The sequence below is a fragment of the Ictidomys tridecemlineatus genome, chromosome 5 (genome assembly GCF_052094955.1).
Source record: "Ictidomys tridecemlineatus isolate mIctTri1 chromosome 5, mIctTri1.hap1, whole genome shotgun sequence".
Lineage (NCBI taxonomy): Eukaryota > Metazoa > Chordata > Mammalia > Rodentia > Sciuridae > Ictidomys > Ictidomys tridecemlineatus.
Window position 1 is genome coordinate 23,419,678 of NC_135481.1, and position 23,659 is coordinate 23,443,336.

The following is a 23,659-nucleotide window of genomic DNA, read 5'->3' on the forward strand; positions in this document are numbered from 1 at the left end:
CAACATAAAACATTACCACTGCAAACAATGAGAATCAACTGTATAAATATTTTTTGAAACATGTATTTCTCTTTCCCTTCTTTTCCTCTTCCTTTAGTAGAAAAAAAATGTCTCAGGAGCACTAAGTGGGGAGGTTCTTCTAAAGAGTTTTATAAGTAAGCTGAGAGGTGCAGATATAGGGAATAAAGATGAATCTGTAATAAGAAACTAATGCCTCAATAAGAAATTGAAAATAAACTTGGGGAATGAGATGATCATTATTATCCAAAGTATAGGTATGAAGACATGAAAAATTGTGCTCTATATGTGTAATAAGAATTGTAATGCATTCTGCTGTCATATATAAATAAATAAATAAACCTGGTAGAAAGTTGGCAGGCCAGAAGGCTAGGTAATGTATTTATTCAACTGCCTGTGTATTCCTTGGTAACAAGCCATAGCACTTCAAGCTGCAAAATGGTTGTAAAAATGTTAAAAATACACACACTATTCCAAGGACTTGATTAAGGTAGGAAGGGAAGTGCAAAAGTTAAAGGAGGCTACAATCAAAGGAAATTGATAGCATAACTGCAAACTTTTACCAAGTAGAATATATAGTTTTAAAAATGAAGCATTTTGTTTATGCTGCAAAATACCACTCCTGTCTATAATATCCACATTGTTAAATGCTTCTTTTTTTTTTACCTGTATTTATTTATTTATTTTTATGTGGTGCTAAGGATCGAACCCAGGGTCTTGCAACTACAACCCAGCCCCCTAAATGCTTCTTTCAGAAAGATGTTTCTAAATACTCTTTTCACAGTCACTCACATACATTCTCTCCAAACCCCTTTAAAAAAATAAAAAGATACAAAAAGCCAGGTGTGGTAGCACATGCTTGTAATCCTAGTGGCTCAGAGGCTGAGGCAGGAGAATTGCAAGTTTGAGGTTAGTCTCAGCCACTTAGCAAGGCACTAAGTAACTTTGTGAGACCATCTTAAAGCAAAAAGAGCTGGGAATGTAGCTCAGTGGTAGTGTCGTAGTCTCCTTTCCCCTTGCCAAATACAGATACAAAAATTCAGAGGACATACAGTACATTAACCTCATGTTAGTGTGAAATTCAAATATTTAATGCTAGAAAGGTCTTTGCTAGAAAAGTCTTAGCTACATTTTTGTCTTTTTTTTTTTTTTTTTTTACAAAACAGGAGTTAGACTCACAGAGAATAAATGACTTGCTCAAGGACATTAAACTAGTTATGGTAAGACTGGAATCCAGGAGACTTATTAAAACTGATATTAAAACATTTAAAGATTTAGTGCAGGGCTGGGGATGTGGCTCAGGCGGTAGCGCGCTCGCCTAGCATGCATGCGGCCCGGGTTCGATCCTCAGCAGCACCACATACCAACAAAGATGTTGTGTCCGCTGAGAACTAAGAAAAAATAAATGTTAAAATTCTAAAAAAAAAAAAAAAAAAAAAAAAGATTTAGTGCAGATGATCATAAATACATGGGTCCTTAAATTACAAAGCAATAACTATTAAAAATTACAAAACACAGTATTTCCCAATTCTGCATCTGTAAAGCAGTGGTTATAGTAGAGTATTGAAAAGACTAATCTAGGTCCAAATTTCTATGATGAATTAAACAAATGTTGGTATATAACTCCATGTTATATAGTATTTACTTAAATGTATTGCTTCAAATACCAGCATTTCAAATAATATAGAGTTTATTTGCAGCATTCAGATTACATTTCAACTTTTTACAGATATAGTGATACTAAAGGTAAAAAGCCACTAATATAATGATAATATTAAAAGATTATTACTGAAAATAAATTTAAATTAAGCACTCTTTCTTAAAAATTCTTTTTCTATATTTTAATTGGTACGTTATAGTTGTAAATAATGGTAGGATTTGTTATTATACATTTTCACATGAACATATATCACTTTTTTGGGGAGTATGGAGATTGAACTCTGGGCACTCAACCACTGAGCCACATTGTGTTTTATTTGGAGACAGGGTCTCACTGAGTTGCTTAGTGTCTCACTTTTGCTGAGGTTGGCTCTGAACTCACAATCCTCCTGCCTCAGACTCCTAAACTGCTGGGATTACAGGGATGTACCATTGTGCCCGGCCAATATCACTTTTTTTTCCTAACAAGATCATTATACTCAAAAATATTTCTTATATTCAGAAATTCAATTATAAATTAGATTTATCAATTTTTTTTCTGTTACTAGAAAGTTATTAGGGAATATGAATGCTCTTATTCCCTTAAAGAAGGTGAAGTTAGGAAGAGAAGCACTAAAGTTAGGCAAAAAGGAATAGAAAGTAGAAATAGGAGGAAAGGAAACAATTTATATTCTTAAATATATTGCCTAGATGTAATCTTGTCTGAGATTTGCATTCAAATTTAAGCTTGGATAAAGCTGACACAGACATCAGAGTTTTGTTTTTAAGGCAAATTTAAGCTTGGTCAGAACTTTGTCACTGTGACAGCTTTAAACATATTGTTAATTTTCTTTTTGTAATTTCAAATTTCAAAAATCATAAACATTAATGTGTTTTTTTCCACAAGAGGAGAGGCAAAACACTTTCTCTCTCTCTCTTTTTTCCTTGCTAAGTTGCTTAGGGCCTTGCTAAGTTGCTGGGGCTGGCTTTGAACTCAAAATCCTCCTATCTCACCCTCCCGAATTGCTGGCATTACAGCCACCTCCACATTTAGCCACAAAACAATTTTTTCATGTGACAAATGCTCAGATTTTCTTTAAAAAGATGGAGACTTTGGGCCAGGGATGTGGCTCAAGCGGTAGCGCGCTTGCGTGGCATGAGTGCGGCCCAGGTTTGATCCTCAGCACCACATACAAACAAAGATGTTGTGTCCAACGATAACTAAAAAATAAATATTAAAATTCTCTCTCTCTCTCAAATATATATATATATAAAGATGGAGACTTATATGGTTCCAGGGAAGCAGGAGGGAGACAAGAACATTTCATTGTGCCAAAAAATAAAGGGCTCAAAAAATGATAAGGATTTAGCAGAACATGGGACCCAATGTGAAGGCATCCTAATGGCCACATCTGGAACAATTTAAGTGTCAAAAAGAATAATTATAATAATAATGAACTATAACATCCTAATTAAGAATCCATGACTGGCTTGCGAAGCTGAGCAGGAGGATTGTGAATTCAAAGTCAGCTAGCTTCAGCAAAAATGTGCTAAACAACTCAGTGAGACCCTGTCTCCAAATAAAATATGAAATAGGGCTGGGGATGTGCTCAGTGGTCGAGTGCTCCTGAGTTCAATCCCCAGTACTCAAAAATAAAAATAAAAAAAAGAATCCATGAGTTTATGTTGATATTATTGTTATTCTTTTTTTATCGAGGGATGGGGAAGAAAAGAGAAAACCATCTTTTACAAAAGAATAATAATAAATGTAGATAGAATAATAAAAGTATCATAACCACCACAGAAATAATTAAGGCAAGAGTAGATGGATACACAATTTCCTGGGCAAATGATTTATTAAGAACAGGACATTCACAGTTTCAGTGCAGAACAACACTGGTTACTTATTAATTATAAAGGAAAAAGGAAATCTGTACAATGAAAATTTGGCCTGTACCTTGATCAAATTAAACATCACCAATAATGGGATAATCAGCCATGTGCCCCCTGATTTTATGCCTTAGGAAGAACACAATGTTATCTATGCAGCATACTGCCAAGAATATATAATTTAAACCTACTTATGAGGAAACAATCAGATAAATCCATATTAAGAGCTATTTTATAAAACAACTGGCTTGGACTATTGAAATTAAAAGTCAATTTCACAGTATTTTTTTTTTTTAAAGCAGGAAAGAAAAAAAAAAGGAAAAACATTAGGAATCTCTTCTATATTATAGGAAACTAAAGACAACTAATTGATCTTTGATTAGAGCCTACACTGAAAAAAATTAAAGCTTTAAGGGATATTATCGGAAAAACTAAAAAATTCTAAATATTAACCTTATATTAGGTAATACCGTATCAACGCTAAATTGCATGAGATAATGATATTGTGATTATAAAGAAGACCTTAAACAGGTGAATTTCTTTTTCTTTGGAGACAAATGATGAAGCACTGGTGGGTTAAAAAAAGTACTATGATACTTGCAACTAATTGTCATGATTTTTAGGGCAAAAATGTGTGTGTGTGCAGAAATATAGAAAAAAGCAAATATTCAATATGATAATAATTGGTGAATTTAAGAAAAGTGAATATAAATGTTCATTGTGCTGTCCCAACTCTTTTGTGGGTTTGAGATTCTCAAAAATAAAAGCTGAAGAAAAAAGAAACTAATATTATTTAATAAAAAAATGTGATTCAATCTACACTATTTAGTGTTTACACCATATAATACAGTTTCAATAAATTTTTGGTTAATTGAACAAATATCCTGGAATTATTTTTATAAGCATATCATTATCCTAAGAAAAATTGTTTAAAAAAACAATTATTCCTAAGAGAGTATCTGGAATTAAAATTCAAGCTCTAGTGAAGTCTGGCAGCAGGTACTATTTTTTTTTCCTTATTGATGTTGGTGTTATGACACAATCCATCCTTTTAACTAGATCAGAAAGTATTGACATTTGAAAGAAGTAGCAAATAATATGTATTCTATGTACACGTAAAAGTTCTATGCTTTTTCTTATAAAGTGTCAGCACCAAAATAAAATGAACATTATATAAAAGAAGTTGAAAGACTTTCTAATTCTATGTCAGCTAAATAACATTTTTTTCCTAAAAAAAAAAAAAAAAAAGTTACTAAAAGTATTTCCTGCACCCTGCACCTTGATAACAAATGAAATGTTTGAAAAAAAAAAATAATTATCATCTATGACCAAAGCTTTTAAAATTAGAAACAAACCAGTCTGGCATATTTTACTGATTCAAAAGGAATCAAGCTGTGATTGTAGCTCAGTGGTAGAGTGCTTGCCTGGCACGTGTGTCACTGGATTCCGAAGGAAGGAAGGAAGGAAGGAAGAAAGGAAGGGAGGGAGGGAGGGAGGGAGGGAAAGAGAAAGAAGGAAAGAAGGAAAGAAGGAAAGAGAGAAAGAGAGAAAGATAGAGAAAGAAAGAAAGCTAGCTATGCTGTCCATCTACAACTGCAAAAAAATAAAATAATTTTTTTTTTTTTTTAAAGGTACAGTTGAAGGCTAAATAGAAAAACAAAGCAGACTACTTCATTGAACACTATATATCCGGGCTGGGGATGTGGCTCAAGTGGTAGCGCGCACGCCTGGCATGCATGCGGCCCAGGTTCGATCCTCAGCACCACATACAAACAAATATGTTGTGTCTGCCAAATACTAAAAATTAAATATTAAAAAAATTTTCAAAAAAAAAAAGAACACTATATATCCAAGAGTGCTATGGCTTGGATATGAAATGCAGAGTTGGGGATCTGGGGAAGTGATTGGATGATGAGGGAAACTGTAGGGGCCTATTGGAGGAAATAAGTCCCTGGAAGGCTATTTCTCGTCATCCACCCTTTCCCCCACCTGGGTGAAAACAATGGAGCCAGCCAACCATATATTAAAACCTTTGAGTAAAAAAGAAATCTTTCCTCCTCTATTTTGTTTTTCTTAGGTTTATTATTCCATCAACAAAAAGCTAATGCCAAGAGAACATGATGAAGAAAAATGATGGAGGAAAGATAAATGCTATTGATAAATAAAAATCATACATGCTAGGTAAATGTTCTACCACTGAGCTACATCCCAGCCCTTTCAATTTTTTTTTTGAGAAAAGGTCTCATTAAATTGCCCTGGCTGTCTTAGAACTTGTTTCCTGCCTCAGTCTCCCCAGTTTCTGGGATTACAGGTGTGCACCACTATGCCTGGCTGTGGTCTTTTCTTTCTGATGCATGATTTCTTACCACCTTATAAAAGTTTTTGTAATTTTTTATAAACAAAAAACTAGTTTAGTTTTTTAATTATACTGAATTCCACATATAATTATTTTTTAATATGAAAAACTATTATGCATAATTTCACTATTACAGAATTTGTATATGAAAGAATTAATCAATAAATATGCTTAGTATATATTAACTGAAAATTATATGCCACTATAGAGGGAGATTATTTCCTTGAGATTTTAGGGTAAGAAACTGCTGAGAAAACTGTGACAGTATTTTTCCCAAGCCAGACTGCAATGCTACAAGAATAGTACTAGTACACTAATTTAATGTTCCTTCTTAAAATTTAAGTTTTTTGCCTTAAGTTTTAGTGAAAGTTGTCATCTAAGTCAATGATCCATATGTTTTTTGCAAATAAAAGACCAGGGGATCAACCGCAATTAAATATCATGTATTTTCTTAACACCTGCATAAATGTGTCAAATTTCTAAATAAGTGAATAATATAATTAGTTGCATTCTGATAATTAATATAATGTGGATTTGTGTACGCATCTTTTATATATTCTTGTAGTCATTTGCTTTGATTTTAAAAGATGTATCAATTTTTTTTTTAAAGATGGACACAACACCTTTATTTTGTTTATTTAGTTTTATGTGGTGCTGGGGATGGAACCCAGGGCCTTACACATGCTAGGCAAGTGTTTTACCACTAAACTACAACCCTAGCCCCAAGATGTATCACTTTTTATTATACCTTACATAAAAGAAGTGTTTCTGAGGCAGAATGAAACTTATCCCTTGATTCTCTTGATTTCTTTTTTGTTTATCCTTCTAAAAAAAATAGAAGCTTCATTATCTGTGTTTATTTATGAAAAAATGAAGTATGTGGTAGGAAAGGTATATCCAAGTGTTGTGGTTCCTGATAGCCTTTCTGGTTTTAAATCAGCTTCTCCCATAATTGACTGGAACACAGCTGAAAAAAATATTAAGCTGCTTTTGTAAAGAGGAATTTGGTAATTTCAGTGAGCTACTAATATACATAGACATATTCTGATACAGAATAGGGATTTAATATACTGTCTTATAAGGGAGAGGTCTGTTAAAAAAGAATACTTAAGCAACATAATACTCATTTCTGTCAACTGAAGTGCTCATAATAGATTATAAAATCTACCCAGTCCTACCAGATAATAATCCTTTAAACAAAGTAATTATCACCTCTGAGTAATTGACCATACCAAAGCTTGCAAGTGATTCCAAAGACTTTTTAGCATCCAGGCCTGATTTTATAAGCCAAGTGAAAAGGATTCTAGGAAAAATCTTTCACTGGCACTTTTATGAATGATTGCTTAATTCCTACAAGTAGTATCACTTGTATTTTTAGAAGTCCTATGTAAGAAATTTGAAAGATATTAAATTTTAAGACAAATTATTTTGCCAAGAATAAAAAAGTCAAGTAGTAGCAACACTCACCCACCTTCACTAACCAGCTCACTATTGTCTGATTGCTTACAAGAGATGATCTTCTCCACTAGTTGGTTGTAGCTGCAGTTACCAACAGCTTTTACAATGTCATCAATCTAGAAAACAAATGACTATCTCACTAATCATGGTAAATTAGAAACAATAACAAAAGAAATCCAAATCACTTTTTTAAGATTTTTATTCTAATACAATAATAAATATAAAAGTAATACTTATGAAAAAGAAAATCAGCACTGAAAACAACACAAAACAGTTTCCAATTTTTTTTATAGCTTGATGTAATACATTATATAAGATACTACAAAGTTGTATTTCAATTATGCAAAAATTATAAAATCAGATTATCACATGCAACTTTATTTTTTGTTTATTGTTTGTTTTTTGAGGTTCTGGGAATTAAACCCAGGGTCCCAAGCACTGAGATATACCACCAGTCCTTTTTATTTATTCTAAGTTGCCCATGCTGGCCTTGAACTTGTGGTTCCCCGGCCTCAGTCTTCCAAGTAGATGAGATTATAGGTGTGCATCACAACTTTATTTATTAGGGTTAAAAAGATGTACTTAAGTGATTAAAATAAATGTGGTTTATTTCAATAGGAAAAATAAAAAAACTGCAGTTTATTTTAACTAAAAATGGCTCACATTTAAAGCAAGGCAAATATAAATTTCCTAATTCATAGGGTTAACAAAGTCCTTCCATTTTATTTATTATTTAGTTTCTAGAAAAGCGTAGTGGAAATATGAACATATATAACTAATGTTGTTTTCCTGGAGGAAGGTTAATATATATTAATCAAGAACAACATTTGCATCAGGATTCTTATTTAATCTTTGTCTTTACAGGTATAGAAGGAAAGTAAATTCAAACTTTTAAGCTTTAAGAAATGTAATTGGGTGTCTGTACTTTCCTTCCATTAATCTTTGCTTTGACTATTGAAGAAAAAAAGTTTCTGTTGCCCAAACAACTTTATCTTCATATCCTTAAAAAATACATTTATATTTACTTTTAAATTATATACATGCATCATGGTATTAATATGTTAACCACACAATAAAACAAAAATACAAATTAAATAATGATGCAAAGAAAAATAATCGAAAAATAAGAAATGTTTCTTCCTACATCTAAATGATCATTTTGAATATTTATTCTTTGAATATCATAGTTCTTTTTTTTTTTTAAATATTTATTTATTTTTTAGTTATTGGCGGACACAACATCTTTGTTTGTATGTGGTGCTGGAGGATCGAACCCGGGCCGCACGCATGCCAGTCGAGCGCGCTACCGCTTGAGCCACATCCCCAGCCCTGAATATCATAGTTCTTGACATATATCTGTGCAAGTAATACTCTGGATGGCGCCTCTCAAACAAGGGGGTTAATTTAAAAGATCTAAAAAAGTTCCAGGCTCAGGTTACTTGATCATAAGTTCAAGGGCAACCTGGGCAACTTAGATGACCTGTCTCAAAATAAAAAGGGTTGGATTTGTAGCTTAGTGGTAGAGAACTTGCCTAGCATGTAAGAGGCCTTAGGTTTGACCCCCACTACCACACACTACAATAAAATAAGAGAAAGTAAAGTAAAAGAAAAAGAAAAACCCAAAGCAGGAAGTTGTGGGAAATGTTATATATGTATCTTATACATTTCATGTTAACTTAAAATACAAAGATGTACTCACTTTTCAGTCTTTTGATGGAAAACCAAATAAGATCTTTTCTTTGAGAGAAAATCCTTGGGCTATTACTCTATGAAAATCACACACACAAAAAAAACCATATCTATGACTTCTATTTTTGATTCCTTCAACATGAGAACTTAGATGCTTAATTAAAAATTTAAGGGCATGATATTTTTGGATGGTCATTATTTTTCTCAAGACCTTTATTTATTTTTTTAAATTTTCTTTATTTTTTATATTTATTTTTTAGTTATAGGTAGACACAATATCTTTATTTTTAGCTGGTGCTGAGGATCAAACCCAGTGCCTCACGCATGGGAGGCGTGCACTCTAACTTTGAGCCACAACCCCAGCCCAAGACCTTTATTTTTCTCAAGACTATTCATAGTACTTTTCTCCATTAAGTCTTCCCAAAGAATCTAAAGTTTTAATTCTAAGAAATACATACAAATATGACTAGAGTGGCTCAGTGATTAAGAACTCATGGGTTCAAAAATCACAAAAATCTGACTAGAATAAAATAAATATATGAACACCAATTAAATTTAAAACAGACTAGCAACAAATAATACAAAATTTCAAATTTCTATAGGCAGAATATCTACATTCATACTTCATTAATTTATTTGAGTGCCTATTACATACCACTATGTAACATGTGCTGTTAGAGAAGCTGTGCACACAGCAGTGAACAAAACTGTCTGTGTTTTCATAAAGATTACATTTTAGAGTAAAAAACAAACAATAGATCAAATAAACAAATGTATAATTTGCTAGGTAGTTGTGTGTAGTGTGTAACTGCTGTTTGTTCATTTTCATTGTAGTACAATATTCCAAAATATGAATATACCACAATTATTTCATCTTTTGGTGGTTATTTGAATTGTTTCCAGTTTGAGACTATGGCAAATAATACTGCTATGAACATTCATGTACATTTATCCTATTTCACATGGAGAGTGTGTGAACAGGATAAATGTACATGAATGTTCATAGCAGTATTATTTGCCATAGCATATAATACTGCTAATAGCATCTAAGTTCTCATGTTGAAGGAATCATTGTTTCCCAGAGTATATGGCTAATTTCCATTCTTATTATCAGGATCTAAAAATTCACAATGTTGAAATCTTCTCCAGCATTCAATATTGTTAGACTTTCACATGTTGGCCAGCTTGACAAGGTTATAATGGTATCTCATTTTTATTTCAATCTGTATTACCTTCATGACAAATTTGTAAGTTCATTGGCCATTTGAATGTCCATTTTTGTGAAATGTCTGTTTGATCCTTTTTTTTACTGAGTTGTCTACCTTTTAAAAAATCATTTCTGGGAGTTCTTTATACCTTCTAGATATTAATCTTCTATAAGTTGCAGTCATGTACTCTGTGGCTTGCTTTTACATCCTCTTTGGATGACTTTAGATGAACTCAAATTCTCAAGTTTAAGGTAGTCATGTTTACTAATGTTTCCTTTATAGGTTAATGGATTTGTGTTTAGAAATTCCTCCCTATTGTTGGGTCTCAAACATTTAGTTTTATATTTGTTTTTTTAAATATTTATTTTTTAGTTGTAATTGTACACAATACCTTTATTTTATTTATTTTTATGTGGTGCTAAGGGCCTCACACGTGCTAGGCAAGTACTCTACTACTGAGCCACAACCCCAGCCCCTAGTTTTATTTTTTTTTACAGTTAAACTTTAATGCACATGGAACAGAATCATTATTGTGTGAATTGTGGAAAACAAATTTCATTTTTCCACTATGGCCAACAAATTGTCTTGGCACCTTTTATTGAAAGAATTGCTCTTCCCTCTTGCTCTGTAATGCCCTATTTCTGTCTACATAAGCATAGTGGTTTATTTTTGGGGGGTGGAGTGGCTCTATTCTCTGGTCTAATTCTTTTTTTTTTTTTTTTTTAAAGAGAGAGTGAGAGAGGAGAGAGAGAGATAGAGAGAATTTTTAATATTTATTTTTTAGTTCTCGGCGGACACAACATCTTTGTTGGTATGTGGTGCTGAGGATCGAACCCGGGCCGCACGCATGCCAGACGAGCGCGCTACCGCTTGAGCCACATCCCCAGCCCTCTGGTCTAATTCTTAATTATAATATTAGCTATTTCATATATGGAAAAGTATGTCCTCCCTACTTGTTCTACTTCAAGAATATCTTGATGTTTATTACTGGCCTTTTCTACTTTTATATAAGTTATTAAAAAAAAAAAACATGTTGGGCTGGGGATGTGGCTCAAGCAGTAACGCTCTCACCTGGCATGTGCGGGGCGCTGGGTTCAATCATCAGCACCACATAAAATAAAGATGTTGTGTTCACTGAAAACTGAAAAATAAATATTAAAAAATTCTCTCCCTCCCCTTAAAAAAAAAAATGTTGCATTCCACAACTCCCTGCTCCTAAACCCTCCCCCCACCACCCCTCCCCCATCTCACCCAGTTTACTGGAATTTTGTTTGATTGTACTTTTTGGAAAAACTGGAATCTTTATAATTCCAGTCTTGAAATTTAAGAGCACCATATCTCTGTATTTTATATGGGTCTCTAATTTCTTTCAAATATAAAAATTATTTCCAAAGCCACGTATGGTAGATAGCCTATGCCTGTAGTCCCAGGTACTTGGGATCTGAGGAGGAAGGATGGCTTGAGTTCAGGAGTTCAGGGCCAGCCTGGGCAACATAGTAAGGTAATGTCTTTTAAAAATAAATAAATAAAACTAAAAAAAAAATTATTCTCATAGATGTCTTGTGCATCTTTTTGTCACATTTATTCCTAGGAACTTATGCTATATAAATAATGTTTTAAAATTTTCACTTTCTATTTATCATTTAATCATTTTCAAAGAATTTTAGATTTGCTCATCTTCCTTATGTTTACTTACTACTTTGATACTTTCTGCTTTATTAAGATGGATATACAGTTCATTCATTTTTAGTCTTCTCCTTTAATATATGAACTTAAGGTTTAAAGATCTCTCTAAAAACTATTCTGGTTAAATCTCACAAGTTTTTTTTTAATATTTATTTTTTAGTTGTAGTTGGATACAATGCTTTTATTTTATTTATTGATTTTTATGTGGTGCTAAGGATCAAATCCAGGGCGAGCACGCGCTAGGCGAGCATTCTACCGCTGAACTACAACCCCAGCCCAAATCTCACAAGTTTTAATATGGATTTAGTTACTATGTAATGGAAAATATATTCTAAGTTACATTATTATTTTCTTGACCCAAGTAGTTTCTATTTATTGTTTTTCTACTGATTTCTAGATAAATTGCACTGTGGTCAGAGAAAGAAAATTTAATCCACTAGAGAAGACTAGAAAGATAGGCTGATTAAATGCAATATGATATCCTGGATTTTGGAACACCATCAACAACAAAAAAAAAATTGGTGGAAAAATATGTGAAATTTGAATGAAGATTATAATTTAGTTAATATAGTGATGTACCAATATGAAATTCCATACATGTATCACGGTCATATAAGACATTAACATTAAGGAATTCTAATATCTTTCCAATTTTCCTATAAATCTGAAATTGTTCAAAAATAATAGAATTGTGAAAGAATGTAAATTTATTAGATTTTTTTCTTTTGTTTCTATTAATTATAGAGATAGGTAATTAAAATCTTTCACTGTGACAATGTCAAATTTTGCTTATGCACTTATTATCAGTAAAACTCAATTGTGTACTCAATTGTGATGCACACTAATTTTGCTTTTCATTATAAAAATAGTGATCTTTATTTGTTGTGGCAGTTCCTGTGGGTCTAAGGAATGAACAGTCACTTAGGCTATCTACTTTCCAGATATCTTGAAGCACAAAAATTTCAAATGATTTTATTAAATTTTTATTAAATTAAAATTCTATCATTAGTAATGCTTTTTGATTTGACATCTATTCTTTCCAATATTAATACAGGACACACCAGCTTTCTTTTGATTAGTAATTATACGGCATCTTTTTCCTTGTAATCTTTCTATATAACCATATTATTTATATATGTCTTGTAAATAGCAAAAAATAAATAAATAAATAAACAAATTATTCTAGCCTCAGAATAATTCTCCTTCCTTCCTTCTTTTTGTATTGAGGATGCTGGCAAATGCTTTACTACTGAGTTACATCCCCCACATACTTTTTTTTTTCATTTTTTATTTCAGTGATTTTTTCCCCACATTTTTATTGGTGCATTATAGGAATTATGAGGAACTTGTTGACACCTATTTAGACATGCATATAATATAACAACATAATTTGGTCAATGTCACTCCCTAGCATTCTCCCCTCCTCCCTCTTCACCTCCCATCCCTTGGTCCCTTTTTTCTCCACTGATTTCCCTTTGATCTTCAGGATATCCACCTCCAACTTTCTTTTCCTTTTGCTTTTTAGCTTCAGCAAATGAAAGAAAATACATGACTCCTGATCTTCTGAGTTTGACTCATTTTTCTTAACATGACAGTCTCTAGTTTTATCCATATTCCTGCAAATAACATTATTTTATTTTTCTTTATAGCTCAGTAAAACTCAATTGTGTATACATGCCACATTTTCTTTATCCTTTCATCTGTTGATGGATACCTGAGTTGGTTCCATAGTTTGGCTACTATGAATTGTGCTGCTATAAACATGGATATGCATGTATCACTGTAGTATGATGACTAATTCTTCAGGATAAATACCAAGGTATGGTATAGCCATGTCATATGGTGGTTCCAAGCAAACTCTTGAGAAACCTTTATACTCATTCCCATAGTGATTTATTAATTTACAATCCCACCAACAGTATAGAAGCTTTTTATTTGTATTCTTGATGACTGCGATTCTAACTGGTGTGAGATGAAATCTCAGTGTAGTTTTGAGAATACTCTTTTTAGAGTATTTACTCCTATTTACACTTACTATAATTATTTCTTCTAGAAATAATTTTATTGCCAGGTGCAGTCGTACATGCTTAAAATCCTAGCTACTCAGAAGGCTGAAGCAAGATTATCACTAGTTTGAGACTAGTCTGTGCAACCTTTTGAGAGCCTGTCTCAAAATAAAAAAATAAAAAGGGATGAGGATGTAGCTCAGTGGGTATAATTCCCAGTACCATTAATAATAATAATAATTATTATTATAATTATTATTTTATTAATTGTTACATAAAAATATCAAAGCACATTATTAATGGGATAAAATGTGTTGAATACATGTATACATTGGATAATATTTAAATCAGGTTAAACAGATTTATCTCCTCAAACTATCATTATTTTATGGTGAAAATTTTCAAAATCTATTCTAGATTTTTGAAATGTAAAGTACATTATTGCTATTTACACTGTGTAACAGCACACAACAGTTTTTTGCTTCTATCTAATTGTAACTTAGTACATATCCATAAATGTTTCCCATCATTCCTTACTGTCTCCAGCCTCTGATAACCATGATTATACTCTTAAATTCTATCAGATTAACTTTTTTAAAATTCCCCATAAAATCATGCAGATCTATCTTTCTGGGCCTGACTTACTTCACTTATTTTTTCTCATTTTGTCCCAAATGACAGTTTCATTCTTTTTTTTTGGCTGAACAGTATTCCATTATATATGTGTATTACATTTTCTTTACCCATTCATCAGCTGATGGATACTTAGGTTATTTCCATTTCTTGGCTATGAATTATTATTCATATATTTAAATTCATTAGATATAACCATTCTGTTTGTCCCATCAGTTCAATATTACTTTGTCTCTCCCTTTTTCCTTCTTTTTAGACTAATTCTTTTCCTTCTTTTTAGACTAATCTAAAAGTTACCCATTTGTTTCTAAGGTTTTCATGGTTACTCTAGAAATGCACTATCCAATAGTATTTTTTAACAATGATGGAAATTTTCCAAATCTATGATACCCAACAGAATATCCACTGGTCACATATGACTATTAATTTCTTTTCTTGTGGTACTGAACTGTCTTGCTTATGTTAGCTAAATGCTCTACCATTGAGGCCCACGTGTCTACTGAGAAACTAAAATGTAGTTAGTACAACTCAGAAACTAAATTTTTAAATTTAAATAGACATACATGGCTACTATATTGAACAGAGATGCTACAGAAACTATAAAACATCTATCCTGGGGCTGGGGATGTGGCTCAAGTGGTAGCACACAAGCCTAGCATGTGAAAGGCACTGGGTTCAATTCTCAGCACTACATAAAAATAAAATAAAGACATTGTGTCCACCTAAAACTAAAAAATAAAATATATATTTTTAAAAAAATCTATACCTACCATATCAAAGTCAAAAATTTATTTTTAGGCTAGGCACGGAATAGGTACCCTTATTCTCAGCTACTTGGGAAGCTGAATTTGAAATCAGCCTGGACAACACAGAGAGACCCCATCTCAAAAAGAAAAACAAACATCTTAATTATTTTCTTCTTTAATAATTCATTCTAGGTCCTCGGAATACTTAAATTCCACTTAATCATTCTTCAAATTTGTTATGATTTTTACATATTCTATCATGAATTTTTAAAATAATTTTTTAAAATTTGTGGCAGAGAGCAGAGGCCTATTCCTATAATACCAGCAATTTGGGAGGCTAAAGGCTGGAGTATTGCAAGTTTGAGGCCAGCCTCAGCAATTTAGTAACACTCTTCAAATAAATAAATAAATAAATAAATAAGACTGGGGATGTAGTTCAGTGGTAAAGCACCCATGGGTTTAATCCCCAGTAACAAAGAAAAAAAAAGTTATTTGCATATTCATTATTTAGATTTATCCATGTAGGTATCATCTTATATTCTCTCCATTCAACTTTTCTTTCAATCAGGGATCATTTTCCTTCTGACCAAAATAATTAATAATGGCCTATGACTAGGGATGTAGCTTAGTGGTAGAATGGTTGCTTATTATGCATTCTAAGATCCTGGGGCTCAATGTCTATCATGGCAAAAAAAGAAAATTTAAAATAAAGTTTACTGGCAGCAAATGATCTTAACTTAGTTAATCTGAAAGATGACTTTTCTTCAGACAAAAGTAATAATTTTACTGAGAACAGAATTATAAGTTAGCATTTCTCTTCTTTCAGCACATTGACTATATCGCTCCATCATCATCTGGCCTCCAGAGTTGCTATTAAGGAGTTAGTTATCAATTGACAATTGGGGAATACCTTTACAATGACTGAATTTGGGTGCCCACCATCCAACAACAAATGCAGGGATTTATTTGAAAAATAGTAATTTACAAAAACCAGAAGAACCATCCAGTTCCGAAATGTATTTGGTGTAGACCTATGAATTTCAAACTTTTGCTTTGTTCTTTTCTTCCAGCATAGAATTCTTCTGGCACAAAGAAAGTAAGCAAAAAAAGCAGACATGAGGCTACTCTGAGAGTTTAAAAACTGCTATCTAAACCAGTAAAACCTGATAATTGCTTTTCTACTTTTTCTTTAAGCATATGGACTCACCTGTTTACTGGATGACATACAGCTATTCATAAAGTCAAAGAGATGATCTGAGTTTACTTTTTAAGAACTCAAGTTTAATTTCCTCAAGCTATCATCTCATTCACCTAAATAATCAAAACTACCTGGCATTGCCATCCACCAGGATCAAACTCAACCCATTTTGCTTTGCGTAAATGGTTGGGTATGTTAAGACTTTTTAGTGATCTTCTCAGAAGCAAAGTACCAGTAAAGACACAGATGCCCTTCTTATAGGTAAGCTATCCTTCCATTGTCCAGAATACCATTTGCTTTTATGAATGGACAGGCATGGAAAAAGCACTGCCATGTTCTTACTATTATGATCTCTCCTCTCTATAGTTAATGAATTCATGGGCTGGGGTTGGCATGCCTGCGGCCCGGGTTCGATCCTCAGCACCACATACAAACAAAAGATGTTGTGTCTGCCGAAAACTAAAAAATAAATATTAAAATTATCTTTCTCTCTCTCTCTCAAAAAAAAAAATGAGTTCAGTAGCATTCCATTGTTTAATATTGATTGAGAACCTACTATGTAGCCAGGAGTGGTGGTACACATCTATAATTCCCTCCTATTAGGGATGCTGGGGCAAGAGGAGTTCCAAGTTTGAGGCAAGCTTGGCAACTTAGTGAGACCCTGTCTTATTAAAATAAAAATAATAAAAAGGGCTGGGGATGTAGCTCAGTGACAGAGAGCCCCTGGGTTCAATTCTCAGTACTGCAAAAAGACAAGAAAAAAGAGAGAATCTATGATGTGCTAGGTACTGTTCTAAACACTGAGACATAGAGCCCAGCCCTTATAAAACATGCATTCTAGTGGGATATAACAGTTACTCAGGTAATAGAATAACAATTCCAATTAATAACAAACAGTAAAAGGGGGCTGGGGTTGTGGCTAAATGGTAGAGCACTTGCCTCACACTTGTGAGGCACTGGGTTTGATCCTCAGCACAACATAAAAATAAACAAAGATACTGTGTAAAAAAAATGCTTCATTAAAAAAAAGACAAATGGTAAGAAAATAAAATAGGGTTATGGGGGACAAATGACTGGGGGATAGGGAGGGTAATGAATTTTAACAAGCTGGTCAGGAAGGGTTCTCTAATAAGAGATATTTGACCTAAGAACTAAATAATGAAGAATCAGAAATGTGAAGATCTGGGACAATACATGTTAGGAAGGAGACAAGTATTCTACAGTGGGCAATCAGTCAACCCAAAAACTTTGAGACAAGAATGAGCTTGACATGTCTGAAGATCAAAAAAGGAGCTAAAGATGCTGGGTGAACAGCTATAATTCTAGTTACTTGGGTGGCTGAGACAGAAGAATCCCAAGTTCAAGACCAGCCTAGGCACCTTAGGGAGACTCTGTCTCAAAAAATAAAAGGGCTGCCGTAATAGCTCAGTGGTAGAATGCCCCTCAGTTCAGTCCTCAGTATGACAACAATAACAGAGAGACAGAGAGAGAGAGAGAGAGAGAGAGAGAGAGAGAGAAGGAGATAATGTTCCTTAGATTGAGAAGGTATAAGGAGTACAGGAGGTGTTGGATAGACAGGCAGAGTCTAGATCATACAACCCATGATAAAAATCCTAATTAAGAATTTCATATCATATTTTAGTTACACTAGAGATTTTTAAGGAAATAAAGGGGAAGGTATTATTTTGCAAAGACAATTCTGAGTGCCAAAACAATTCAACAGCGAAAGAATAATCTTTTCAACCAATGAAATTAGATAAACACATGCAAAAGAATAAAGCTGGACCTTTCCTCAAGATATACAGAAAAATTAATTCAAAATGGATCAAATTCCTAAATGTAAGCCATAAAATTATAAAACTCTAAGAACAGAATATAGGAGTAAACCTTTGTAACCTTCCTTTTTTTTTTTTTTAAGAGAGTGAGAGAGGGTTAGGGAGGGGGAGAGGGGGAGAGGGGGAGAGGGAGAGAGAGAGAGAGAGAGAGAGAGAGAGAGAGAGAGAGAGAGAGAGAGAGAGAGAGAGAGAGAATTTTAATATTTATTTTTTAGTTATCGGCGGACACAACATCTTTGTTTGTATGTGGTGCTGAGGATTGAACCTGGGCCGCACGCGTGCCAGGCAAGCGCACTACCGCTTGAGCCACATCCCCAGTCCCCTTTGTAACTTTCAGTTACGCAAAACCATCTTAGGATACCAAAAGCATGAGGCAAAATAAATAAATGGATAAATTAAACTTCATGAAAATAAAACTTTTTTTATTTCCAAGGATACCATGAAGAAAATAAAAAGACAACCCATAGAATGGCAGAAAATATTTCCAAATTTATATCTGATAAGGGGTTGTAGTGAAAATGTAACAAGAACTCTTGTAACTAATAACAAAAGACTAATAACAATTTAAAATAGGCAAAGGATCTAAACAGATGTTTCTCCAAAGGAGATATACAAATGGCTAATAAGCCCATGAAAATATGTTCAACTACATTAGATGAGAAACATGAATAAAACCACAATGAGATATGATTCTATACCTGCCAGAATGGCTTTAATAAAAAAGAGAGATAATTAAGAAGTGTTGATGAGGATGTGGAAAACAGAACATTCACACACTGCTGGTGGGTGTATAAAAAGGTACAATCACTTTGAAAGAAGTTAATTGCAAAAGACCAAATATTATATATTATAATTTACATAAAATGTTCAGAATAGCCAAATCTTTAGACAGAAAATATAATGGGAAGGTTGAGGGGAATGGAGAATGATTGCTAACAGGAAAGGGCTTCTTCTGGGGATGATAAAAGTGTTCTAAAATTGCTTGAGGTGGTAGATGCATACCAACTGGTGCTAGAGCAAGTAGACATCCATAGATAAAAAATAAAATAAAATAACCCAAAGTCTTATACCTCATACAAAATTAACTCATAATGGATCATGGACTTTGTGTAAAGCACAAAACTATATAATATTTAGGATAAAAAGCATATGAGAGAATATTTAGGATCTAGAGCTAGGGAGTTCTTAGACTTAACACTAAAGCATGAGACATAAAGACAAAAACAGATACACTGAACTCTACTAAAATTAAAAAATTATGCTCTGTGAAGATCTTCCTGAGATTATGAAAAAACAAGTTTTAGGCTAGGAGAAAATATTTGTGAAACACACATCTGACAAAGAATTAGTGTCTGGAATATATAAAGAAACCTCAAAGGGCTGGGGATGTGGCTCAAGCGGTAGCACGCTCGTCTGGCATGCGTGCGGCCCGGGTTCGATCCTCAGCACCACATAGAAAACAAAGATGTTGTATCTGCCGATAACTAAAAAATAAATATTAAAATTCTCTCTCTCTCTCTTGCTCTCTCTCTTTAAAAAAAGAAAAAAAAGAAACCTCAAAGCTCAACTGAAAAGAACCAATCTAATTAGAAAATGGGAAAAAGAAATGAAGAGATATTTTATTGAAGAAGAGATCTGAACAGCAAACAAGCACACAAGAAAAGATGCCCAATATCATTAGTGATTAAAGACAGGCAACTGAAAAGTAATGAAACATGATGACATAACAATGTCTAAAATAAAAAATAGTGACAATGTCAAATGCTGACAAGGATGCAGAGAAACTGGGTCACTCAGATACTATTGGTGGGAATATACACTTTTGGTACAGACATACTAATTAATAGTTTGGCAGACTCTTATATACATACACACACACACACACACACATCACTACCATATGGTCTAGCAGTTGTGCATCTGGACATTTAATCCAGAGATATTAAAACAAAAACTTGCACACAAATGTTTATAGCAGCTTTATTCTTTAAAAAAAAAAAAAACATTTTTTTTTTTAGGTGTAGTTGGATACAATACCTTTATTTTATTTATTTATTTTTATGTGGTGCTAGGTGAGCACTCTACCAGTGAGCCACAACCCCAGCCCTATAGCAGCTTTATTTTTAATAGCCAGAAACAGAAAAACAAACAGGTAAATAGTCTGACAGGTAAATAGTTAAAGTGGCATAACCACACCATGGAATACTATTCAGTAATAAAAAGGAACAAAATATTAATACATACAACTACCTGGATGCTCCAGAGATGAGTTTAAAAAAAAAGGCAATCATAAAAGATTACATACCATATTGTTTTATTTATATACTATTGTTGAATAACAAGATTATAGAAGTGGAGAACAGGTTAGTGGTTGCCAAGGATGAAGAAGGTGAAGGTGGGAGAAAAGTAGGTGTGGCTATAAAAGGGCAACAGGCAAGATTTTTATGGTGGTGGAAAATGTTCTATATTTCACTTTGTTAATATCATTTTCCTGGTTTTGATATTTTACTGAAGTAAAATTGCAAAGTAGAAACTAGGTAAAGGTTCAATGAATTGCCCTGCATTATTTCTTACAACTGAATGTGGATCCACAATTATCTAAAAATTAAATGTTTAATAATGATGATAATAATAGGGCTGGGGGTGTGGCTCAAGCGGTATCGAGCTCGCCTGGCATGCGTGGAGCCCAAGTTCAATCCTCAGCACCACATACAAACAAAGATGTTGTGTCCACAGAAAACCAGAAAATAAATATTAAAATTCTCAAAAAAAATAATGATAATAATAATAAAAGGTAGTGGGGCAAAGTGGCACACACCTATAATCCGAGTGACTTGAAAGGCTGAGGCAAAAAGATTGCAAATTCAAGGCCAGCCTTAGCAACTCAGCAAGACACTCAAGCAACTTAGTGAGACCCCATCTGCTGTGACTACTACTCCTTTTTTTTCTCTTTAAAGCTCTCAAATAAATAATATTTTGACATTTTTTTATCTTATATTTAAAAATTATAAAAATAAGCTATAAAAATAGTAAAATAGTATAGGAGTAGAAAGAAGACAGATTAAAGGAATGCCTAGAGAAGACTAAGCCTATAGAAAAATTTAGTATATAATAAAGAAATTGTTTCTTTTTATTTTGGTGTGGTACTGGGGATTGCACCAGGGCTTCACATAGGCTAGTAAATGCTCTATTATGAGCTACATCCTCAGGCCAGGAGGTCAATCTCTACAGATTAAAGCAACTAGAATTCTTACTCTCCAGTTACCAGACAATTGGCCAATGAGAGATAGTGGAGGAAATCAGAGAGAGTCAATGTCAAGGTCATTGTACTGTCATGGATAACTAATTAAAACAAATAAAAAATTAAAAAAAAAAAAGAGTTAAGTATTACCTTCACCCTTCCCCTGCTGGGCCACAGCTCGAGACCTATGTTTCAACAATTGGTCTGGCTGAGTTCTACTAATTACACCCTTTCTAGTCTCTTCAGAGTTAAGGGTAAAAATAGTTTTTGGCTCTTGTTAATTCTACAATGCTTCATTATCCCTCACTTGTTTCCTCAACTTTGACCACATCGTTATAAATAAATATACTCTCTTCCTTAAACTTCTGTCAATTATCCTTGGGTGTGTCATCTACTTCGTATCAGGGTCCTGATGTACTTGCTAAGAAGCACAATCTGGAATGCTGAACTAGTAAATAGCAAGGTTCTCTGCATATTTAGAAATGAACAGTTAGAATGATGGGAATATGAAGGGCTGGGATTGTGGCTCACAGGGAGAGCACTTGCCTTACATGTTTGAGACAGTAGGTTCGATCCTCAGCACCATATAAAAATAAAACAAAGATATTATTTAAAAAAAAGAATGATGGGAATATGAGATAGCTTTTAAAATAAATGTTGGGATGATCTAAAAAAACATCTCTTTCGGGTGCCAGGGTTGTGGCTCAGTGGTAGAGTGCTTGCCTAACATGTGTAAGGCACTGGGTTCAATCCCTGGCACTACATGAAAATAAAAACAAATAAAATAAAGGTATTGTGTCCATCTACAACTAAAAAACCAAAAAAATTTCAAAAAATCTCTTTTCAAAGCTGTACAATAAAGAATATGATCTTGCTCAAAAAGAGTTCTGACCTTACAAACGCCAGAAGTTTGTCTCCTGGAAACAAATTCTAAACCCTTGGAATTGTCTCAGTAATAGGAGAAACTTTGTAATTTGAGATGGGTCCCTTGGACCATGCCTGCAGTTTATATTAATGAGGTGACTCATGGGGGCCCCATGAACACTATGGTGTCAGTTTAGCCCACTGGAAAGGAAAAGCTGGAGACTAAATTCAACCATATGGGCAATCAATCAATCATGTTTATACAATAAAATCTCAATAAAAAAATTTAACATTGAAGGCCAGGATTGGCAACATTCCATGTATATTGTCATATATCAATTTCAAAAAGATAACATGTCTGGAGGACAACAAAGGCTTTTTTGGAATCTTCCCAGTTTTTGCCCAGTGCAGTTCTTTTCTTGGCTGACCTATATCTTTTCCCTGTAACAGTGAGTTTCATAGGTTTAGTGGACTCTGGGAATCTTTTTTTTTTAAACTCAGTGCTTTTTTTTTTTTTTTTTTTTTTAGTTAGGTGGACACAGTACCTTTATTTTATTTATTTATATGTGGTGCCAGAATGGAACCCAGGGCCTCACACATGCTAGGCGAGTGCTCTACTGCTGAGCTACAACCCAGGACAGACTTTGGGAATCTTTCTAGAAAATTATTAAACCTGAGGGTACTCTTGGGAAACCTCTGAACTTATAGGTGTGAGAGGTGAGGATAATCCTGTGGGGACAATTTGTCTAACTTTGGAGTTAGATCCTAACTCCTTGTGGGTGGGATCAGAAATCTGAGCAGACTTTAGTATTTGATAGTTTGGAAGTCTATGCCCTTCACCTCAAGATTTGGCTTATTCTGGATCAAAGCACAAAAATATAAGCACTAGAAAATATAAATTAAGATTAATTTGTAAAATTAATATTTTTTCTGTATTTATATTTATATAATTTAAATTCTTCTACTTACCTGAGGGTCCACTAACCACCCATGGTACAAGGGAATATCAAGAAGATCAAACACTATGCATTCCGGTGTATATTCAAACACTCGAACACCAGTGAATCTGACATTTACATCCAGGCCTGTCTGAAGTTTGTGCAAAATTGCCATAGCATCACTCATATTCTGAAAATAAAAAGGGGGAAAGATATAGTTTAGAAAAATAAAAACAAAAGCAACTAAAATAGCAT

The 23,659-nt window shown here is 33.4% G+C and overlaps 1 protein-coding gene across 2 annotated transcripts in view; it reads right to left on the reverse strand.

Annotated features, from left to right (window-relative positions):
- Positions 1–23,659, reverse strand: part of Mindy2 (MINDY lysine 48 deubiquitinase 2) — an 81,319-nt gene that overhangs the window by 21,694 nt on the left and 35,966 nt on the right. The window contains exons 4-5 of one of the 2 annotated variants that reach the window (XM_005316621.5): positions 23,436–23,594; positions 7,374–7,476 (exon numbers count right to left, since the gene is read on the reverse strand). In XM_005316621.5, coding sequence (XP_005316678.1) covers positions 7,374–7,476; positions 23,436–23,594 — 262 coding nt within the window. The remainder of the gene's footprint in view (positions 1–7,373; positions 7,477–23,435; positions 23,595–23,659) is intronic. The other variant, XM_040274103.2, reaches the window with a different exon arrangement.